Source organism: Melanaphis sacchari, unplaced genomic scaffold (assembly GCF_002803265.2).
Source record: "Melanaphis sacchari strain LSU unplaced genomic scaffold, SCAv2.0 Contig64_pilon_pilon, whole genome shotgun sequence".
Classification (NCBI taxonomy): domain Eukaryota; kingdom Metazoa; phylum Arthropoda; class Insecta; order Hemiptera; family Aphididae; genus Melanaphis; species Melanaphis sacchari.
The window spans coordinates 1,192,559-1,201,712 of NW_020271462.1; the positions used below are offsets into that span (position 1 = coordinate 1,192,559).

At 24.2% G+C, this 9,154-nt stretch overlaps 1 protein-coding gene across 1 annotated transcript; it reads left to right on the plus strand.

Annotated features, from left to right (window-relative positions):
- The first annotated feature begins 367 nt into the window (after window positions 1-367).
- On the plus strand, window positions 368-9,026 carry LOC112600384 (protein PIF-like). The gene is made up of 2 exons (XM_025347579.1): window positions 368-539; window positions 7,930-9,026. The coding sequence occupies exons 1-2, from the start codon at window positions 456-458 to the stop codon at window positions 8,971-8,973; spliced, it is 1,128 nt and encodes a 375-aa protein (XP_025203364.1). The 5' UTR covers window positions 368-455; the 3' UTR covers window positions 8,974-9,026.
- The last annotated feature ends 128 nt before the right edge of the window (window positions 9,027-9,154 follow it).

Genomic DNA, 9,154 nt, shown 5'->3' on the forward strand with positions numbered 1-9,154 from the left:
ATAGAAGTTAGATTGTAATTGTAAAAAAAAAAATTAATTTCCAAAATTTAACATCATTATATATTATCTAAATGTTATGTATAATTTAATTTTAAAACTAGCTCAATTAAAAATTGCTAAATTTATTATCTAATTCAAATCAATATTATATATTATTTTTTTCCTCCATTTTGTAAAATTTAATTGAATATTTTTTATAATATACAATGTTATTAATACACGACTCGCGTGTTGTTCAATACGCAATTTAAACATATACTCATAACATTTACTAAGCCAGTAGACAGATGTCAAAGCATCGTTTTTTATATAATTCATAAATTTCGTCAAGGCAGATGTTTTCATAGTCGGTTAATCGTCATGAACCTTTATTACGGTACATTATGATAAACTATACAATACTCTTACGTTGAAAAAGAAACAAAAATACAAATAAATAAAAAATATTTTAAAATATGACTTTAGTTTTAAGCTTCTTTTTCGTATTGAGTTTTAACGTGATCATTTTCAATCTGCCTTCGTCACATGGAAATAATTCAGTAAGTATCAAAATGCACTTAAGAGAACATCAGCTTACTTCTGTATCGTCTCTCTGACATACGTGCAACATAACAATTCGCGTTTAACAGAACCAATATTGTGTTAAAAGCTGTATTTTTATAGTTAATCAATATATTATCAAACTCAAATTTTAAAAAACTATGTGCTTATAAGTTGAAATTTTTAGTTTTAATGTATCTTAAGTTTTATTTAAATTTTTTCATGTAAAATATTGCAATTCAAAAATTATCTTACATCGAAATACGAGTAATATAATATAACAACGAAATCGACGTATAAATGCAAATAATTTCTTAACTTTTAGTTTAATTCGCTTAATATTAAAGTTAAAAACAGAAAATTAGTTTAGGTTTTATTCTGTGCCTAACAAAAATTTGGTATGTTGCACGTGGATCAGAGAGAGAAAAAATAGTAAGTTATTAACAATATAGTGTTTGTTGTATTGATCAATAATTACATGTACACAAGATAATCAGTTAAAAGGAAAACACCCATTCCCTCAAAAAATACTAACGTTTGTGCAATAATATTATTCGATAACCTACAAAATATTTTGTTATAATAATCATTTATTATAATCGCTTATTTTAAACAATAAAAATAATATATTTTCATTTAAAATAAGCCTTATAAAGAAAATTCTGAACGAAAACTTTGTAAATAACTTTTACTTTTAATAAAATGAATTTTATTCCTTCTTGCAACACTTCTTGTAGTTCTAGATACATAATATAGATATGTGTTCGTTTCTGTAAAAGTAAACGAAAAACAACTCGGAGAATTGTAACGAAAGTTTTTTATTTTAAGTAATCGGTTCGAAGTTTGCTTATGTGTGCACTTGGACAGTACAGTATTTGAACTTAATCCCGAGTGTACTACATTTTCTCATTTATACGAAGAAAAGTCCAAGCTTTTGACCGAAAAAAGTATAGAATAGGTAGGTACTAAATTCTCATAATGAAAAATTATGTAAAAAATTAAATGACTTCGATAAGCAATCAGTTCTTGTTTTGTTATGAGTTTTAACGTATTTACGAGCATTAAATGTTAATAGTTTATTATTTTTACTCGTCATCACTGATGACTCATCAGAATTTACCATAATACGTATATAAATCATATTAAGATACAAATAAATTGCAATACAACCTTACGGGTTTTTTTTTTTTTTAATATATTTAGACTCATGTTTTATATCAATTCTAATCAACTAAAAAAAAAAAAAAAATACAAAAATACAAAAATGCAAAAAAAATTTATTTATTTTATTTTAATACACAATAACTAAACATCGTGTTATAGTCTTAAAACATATCATGATTGTGTGAATATGGATGAAAAATGATAATATTTTGTATGATTATTTATTTTGTATTTTTTCGTATAACAAACTAGTAGATAGTGTATCATCATTGTCTATTTCATACGACTCACTCCAAAATAACTTCACTCTTTTTCAATAGTCAACATTTTAATTTTAAATTTTTAAATTGAATAAACACTTTCAAGTTTTAAAATTATATTAAAAAATATTTTCAATTACTTGCCCATGTAATTAATATTGGTATCTATTGGTTATACAATTTTAATAAAAAACAATATACGATACATTTTACTAGGTAATTTACATAAAAATATTCAAAAAATAATATTCTTCTTATATCTTATCCATACCTAGTGTGAATGTTATACTATATTTAAATATCATGAAATTTATTTACTTGTATTTATCACTATTTTCAACAACAATTCAATTGCTCTCAATGTTATGTGTATTTATTTATTTTATTATTTTAGCAAACTTAATACGTTTAAAGAGAGTTTCTTGCTTTGCATTTAATTAGATTTCAGTTATTTTTATCACTTCAACTAACTATGAATTTAAATAATATTATTGTTATATTTTAAATTATAAATTATATTAAAACAATATTACATTACCATTATTAACGATATTATAAGCTACATAATAATTCTGTTATTACGTATATAGCAAAAAAATATAATAAACTATCGACGGGTCGATTCTTTTGAGCTTAATACATTCAAATTTTCTTTAAGTTATATTTTTAATGTCTAGTTTTTTGGTTTTTGTCTTACTTATTGATACATTTTTTACCTACTATATACTGTATAAATATACTATTAATGACGTCTACAAATTAAAATTTCCACAATATTTACAAGTAATAAATGTTTTCTTCCTAATTAATGATTAATTAATAAATTAAACAAAAATTCCATTTACCTTCATAATATAAATTATTTTGTTACATATTTTTTGTATTACGCATTTGGTCTTACAATAGTTTCAAGATCTTTTGAGTTATATTTGTTTAATAACTATTGTTCTCTTTCAATATTTTTAAAATGATGATTCATGTGCAGGTAATAGCTTATTTCTCTAAAATAATAAATACATTATTAGTTTGATTTATACCCTTAATTATTTTCAATTTTTTATTTGACATTTTTTTTTATTGAACATAATTATGTCAACTACTAGACTATTAGTTATTAGTTGAAATCGTATTTACATTTAAATTAAAGTTAGGATAAATGTACGTTCATAATATTTGGTTATATAATGATGATGTAGGTATTATATTGGAAGTCGGGTTTTAGAGCTTCTCCTAGGAAATGAGGTATGTGATAGTCAGTTCTTAAATCTTCGAAATTGAGACATTCCGTTATTATGTGTTTGAATCTTTTTTCTGCTCCACATGGTTCATATGTAGAAGGATCGTTTCTGGCCATAAGGTGGTTGTATTTGTATGTATATACATTTATGTATAAATGTATGCCCTATTCGGAGGTAGTTTAAAATGGTTTCGTCTTTCCTGTTAAAGCTCAGGTTTTGCTATAAATGGATGTTATTTTTTATAGTATTTAATTTGGTGTTTTATTTTACCTATAACTTAAAAATTGTTAGTTATAGATTATGTTATGATATACCATCTATGTATTCCCTTCACCGCTTGTAAAATTCTATTAAAACTGTATATTTTATCCCATGTCAGAATTTACAATGCATAATCAAGTCATTACAATTAAATTAAAATGAAACTAAAAACATAACAGTTATTATGAAAATCGTACAAACAGACATTTAACTGTTTATCACCATCGATTTTAATATACTATATTTGTTTAGATGAATACGATTAAACAGGTGCACAATGTTACCTATCGTTGACATTAGACTTATAAAAGTAATAATGTTCATTTGAATTCATATAAAGTAAAAATGAATTTTTAATATACTATTAATATTTTATCATATTTGTATACACACTTTTTATGATGTAGGAATATTTTTGAATAGATATTTGAACCGTCAAACATTGCATTGATATACAAATAAAATAAATATGTGACTTTGCAGAATGCGTTGTTTAAACATAATTATATTGGCAATATATTAACAGAACGCATAAAATAAACATAATTTACCTAGTATTATATAAAATAAAGCTGATTGACGTGGTTTTTTTAATTACTGTAGTAGAAAACTTGAGAGGGAATTTTCGTTTGACCTATATAGGTATTACATTGTCTAATAAAGTAATAAACAATGAAAACATCGTACACATATCACTGTGGTAGTGCGGCCACGACTTGTAACCGATTGATTTCTTCATAGCCACGTCGACGATCGACAACACGCCATTACAAGAGATATCGTCTAATGGTATAAAAGTCCAATATATAAATAAAAATGCAATGTGTATCGTACTACGGTAACGAACAATGCAAAAAAAGTTTCAAATTTCTAAATGTTCTACCTTTTATTTTCAGAATATTTTACAGTAGATAATAATAATACATATTATATTCGAATACTTAACCAGATTTAAATTTTCAGCGGCCAATGACAACAAATATTTTGGGACTACAAATTTTCAATTTTATACTGTCAACTGATCATAATAAAATAACTAAGAGGGTCATACAAGTTGAAAACTTTCAATGCACGTTCTATAAAATAATAAAGAATCTATAAATATTAGGCGTATTTAATTTTTTGTTATTCACAGTGTGACGGATATTGAAACATTCAATACACAACGTAATGAATCATAACAACCAAAATAAATATTGATTACGCAGTTATGACCCTATCACTTTCATATTAAAACCAAGATTTTTATTTTAGAAAATCTATTTTTTTATGTTATATGTCGTAATATTATATTGATCGAGAGCCCAAATATATATTTTCTTATATTTCAGACTAATATACTCTAAAAAAAGGTATTGTAACTTACTATAATATTAAAACAACAACGACGTAATGTTGTGGAAACAATTTATATTTTTAATAATATATATGATATATTAATAAATTACATAGTACAGTGGGTTTTTATATTTTATATTCATTTTACGGCTGACAAGTGACATTACAACAACTGATGCAGTTAGATAATCCTCTCGCCATATATAACAATCTGAAAACTAAAAATGTTAACATTATTAATCACTTTTCACTGCAATTTACACACATATAATAACTTTTGTAAATTATTTTTGTCCTAACCGTGTATGCGTTGACAATTATTCTCGATTTTGTTGTTGTTTGATATCATTGTTAAACTTGTATACGATAATTGTATGATTAAAAAGTATAAGGAATTTGAATGAAATAATACATTTTAAAATCATATTTAGTAAAGAATATATAGACCTCTGATAGTAAATTATATAATAACTTTGTAAGTATGCAGGCAAATATTAAACATGCATAATTTAAAATTTAACTATATCATAATTATAAATAAAATTCATAAATCTTTCAATTTTGAAATACCTAATTTTATCTATATTACATTATGAGATATAATATGCAGTGATTCATTAGATATAAGATATTCATCGTTTCAGAAAACACTAACGTATTTAAAAATATATTTTATACATAATTTACGTTATTAGTTTTTAAAGTAATAACTGTATTGTGCCACATAGATCACTAGGCACATATCGATATATAACCTATCCTGTATGTCTTTTCTAGATGTGTTGTTACACATTTATTTTAAATTTCATTTCTTTAGTTACCTATATACGTTTTGGATTGTGGTTGTATTCTCCAAATCCCATGTTTATTGTGTGATGCCGTATAATTGGCTGACCAATCCCATCAAAGAAAATACTAGTACCTTATTTTGTAAATTACCAGAGTACCCATTAACGAGAACGCATATGCATAATGTTCATAACCCAATTTCAAATAAGTACTTTTTTAGAATTAAAATATTAAATAATAACAATACCTATGGTAAGAATTTAATATTTTTAGATCCCAAGTGAAAAGATTTTTTTAATTATTTTATAATAATTTGTATATTTTTTTTTCTGACATTTATCAACTTTTAGAAAATAAAAATGCATTAATTTTCCATAAATTAAAGTAGTTTCTGATACTTTTTTTTTATAATCGAATAAATAGAATTTTTTTAACAAATCCAATTTTCAACAAAAACGATTTTGTTTGGTACTTGAAAACTAATTACCTAGGTACTGTAAGTTCTTAACATTTTCACCAAATGATCAAATAATTATTTTCTATGTAAGATTTTGATTATTTAAATATTAAATACATTATACGCGGTAACTCGTGTTTATAAAAAAATTTATAATATACTAATAATTAACAAATAGTTAAAATTTTTTCGTATAGATATGTACAATTTATTAATCAATAATATATTTTATGGGTGAAATAAATTTAAAAAATATAATTTGAGGTGAAAACCTTACTCTTATCACTTACTCTCATAAAATCCACATGGAATAAAAGAAAAAAATAATGAAATCAAATTAAGAGAATCTACTTTAACAGATTAAATAACGGTTATAAATTATAATGCTCTAATATTTCACTAGTTTTTAATGCATTTTATGTTTGTTTTTTTTTTTAGAAATATTACTAAAGAATATTTTTCCAATTCATACACAAACTTGAAATTAGAAGATACTCACAAAATAGTAGTTGATTGATTAGATAATGCTAACACCAAGTTTTCCAAAATAAAATAGTGAACATTTTTTAAATAACTTAATAACCAATTTTGAATTTTCTATCTGCTTACAATTCTGTAATGTCACACCATATAATAGGTATTAATAGTAACTAATTGTCAATTTTCAATCAACAGTCTAAAAACACCAAGACTTATTGAATTTAAAAAATCTTTTTAAAACCACATACGATCAGCAAAAAAAAAAAAATAAAAAAGTAACAAAATATTTTAAACAATTATTACAAAATAAAGTAAATAACAAAATACAATCGACTTAATTTCATCATCAAATTTTTGAACAGGGGTTATAACTTTTAAGTAATGATATAATGAATATTTAATAGGTACATTCAATTTATCAACAACGCCAAGTATTTTAATTAATCAAAATGAAATTCAATTTTTAAATAATGTAAACGATCATAAAATATAATACATTTAATAATATTATTTTTATCTTACTCTTTTTTGATCATAATCGTACATTTATATTAAATTATGTCTATATAACTTTATGTAATGGTAAGATACGTATTACTATAAAGTTTTCTATAGCATTAGGTATATAATAGTTTTTATTATGTTACGACTTCACATTAATAATTTATATAAACATAAATCTAATATTATAAAATTTGGACATTAACCGTCCTTTTAATATTAATTTAATACAAAAACAATAACAAATTTACATGTCGGTTTTGTTAAGCAATTACCTAATATTATATTTATATTATTTTTTTAAATACCTGAAAAAATTTTATTAATACAATTTTTTTAATCATAAATTATAATTCAAAAGTCCTACAGAGGTAAATTTCCTTATTTTATCAAATTAAGAACAGTTAATAACTTAGATGAAAAAACAATAACGGTGGAGAGAGTTTCAAACACCCACCCTAATGGCACGCAGACCATGAATTCTGATAGTGACATATTGCTGTGAAAATTATGGTGGTAATATAAGGTCTGGCTGATGAACTTCTGCATGTTATATAGATATTTACATAATTTAATATTAGATAGATAATTAAACATTACGTTTGATTCAAATTATAGATATTGTAATAATATAGAATAAAATCAACTATTGTTAAGAAATAAGAGGTTATATCACAAATAGTTTTGAGAATTATCTTACCACAACCATCTACAACTGAAGTCAACGATTGGTATGATTTTTGATTTGATTTGATTCTTATTCCTTTCATTTGTTATATAATTTGATATTATTTAATACTATAAATTCATAGTTATTATTTTTTATTATTATTATTATTATTCAATACAACAATTATTGCAGAGTAAATGATCTATATTTTATTATTTTCTCTATTTTCAGGGATACCATGTTTCAACCTTAAGCCAAATACTTACACCTTCTGAACTCATAAGATTTAATAATTATGGAATTTTACCGAGTAGGGTTTACTACTCATATTCGAAACATGCATACGTGGTAAGAGGACAAGCAGGCACATATTATAAAAACGATCTTCAAAGAAAAAAAGGAAAGAATAATAGAGGTTATAAAGCCATACCTCGATGGAAATATTACTTGAGTAAATTGTCACCGGCTGGTTTAATCAACTCTCTGTTCGGCCATTCCGGTAATACAGGTGACGAAGACAACTTAGATGAAGATGTAGATGATAATGAAGAAGATGATGAAAACAATGGCGAAGCAGATGATGACAAAGTTGATGAAAAAGATGGTAAACCAGATAATGAAAAAGTTGATGAAGAAAATGATGAAAAAGATGGTAAACCAGATAATGAAAAAGTTGATGAAAAAGATGGTAAACCAGATAATGAAAACGTTGATGAAAAAGATGGTAAACCAGATAATGAAAAAGTTGATGAAAAAGATGATGCAAAAGATGATACAAAAGATGGTGCAAAAGATGATGCAAAAGATGATACAAAAGGTGATGCAAAAGATAATGCAGAAAATGAAAAAGCAAATAGGAGTAAGCAAAATAAAAAATATTCTGGAATGCTTCCAAGTGGTCGATTTTCAAAGTTTCCTAACATGCATAACTACTTTAATGGCAAAGGTACTAAAGCGGATGATACAAAAGATAAGAGTAATAAAAATGATAAAGAGTCTGGAATGTTTCCAAGTGGTCTATTTTCAGGGTTTCCTAACATGAATGACTACTTTAATGGCAAAGATAATAACAATAATGACAAAAAAGAAGATACTAATGCGGATGATGCACCAGGTTATACACAAATGGCGAAAGATGCGTTACAAAGTGACACAACTAAAGAACTTATAAAAACTGGAATCAGTCTATTTGTACCTGGAGGATCAGGAATTGTAACGGCAATGGAAGCTGGTTCAAAATTAGGTTCAATGACTGACAAATTTAAAAAACCGTGAAAATTTTAATAATAGTAATTTTTATTATTATTTCTTATCGAGTTTCAGATATTTTTAATTTAAATTTTAAAAGCCATACAAGAAAATGAGAATGAATAATTAATAGTTGATTAATTTAAATACATTTTCATGTGTTTATAAGCATTACACTATACAGTAAATAATATTAATTTAGATGGTG

Excerpts from the sequence above, each read along its gene's own strand:
- LOC112600384 (XM_025347579.1), top strand. The coding sequence starts at position 456 with ATGACTTTAGTTTTAAGCTTCTTTTTCGTATTGAGTTTTAACGTGATC. Across the intron at positions 540-7,929 it reads CGTCACATGGAAATAATTCA|GGATACCATGTTTCAACCTT; the intron begins GTAAGTATCAAA and ends CTCTATTTTCAG.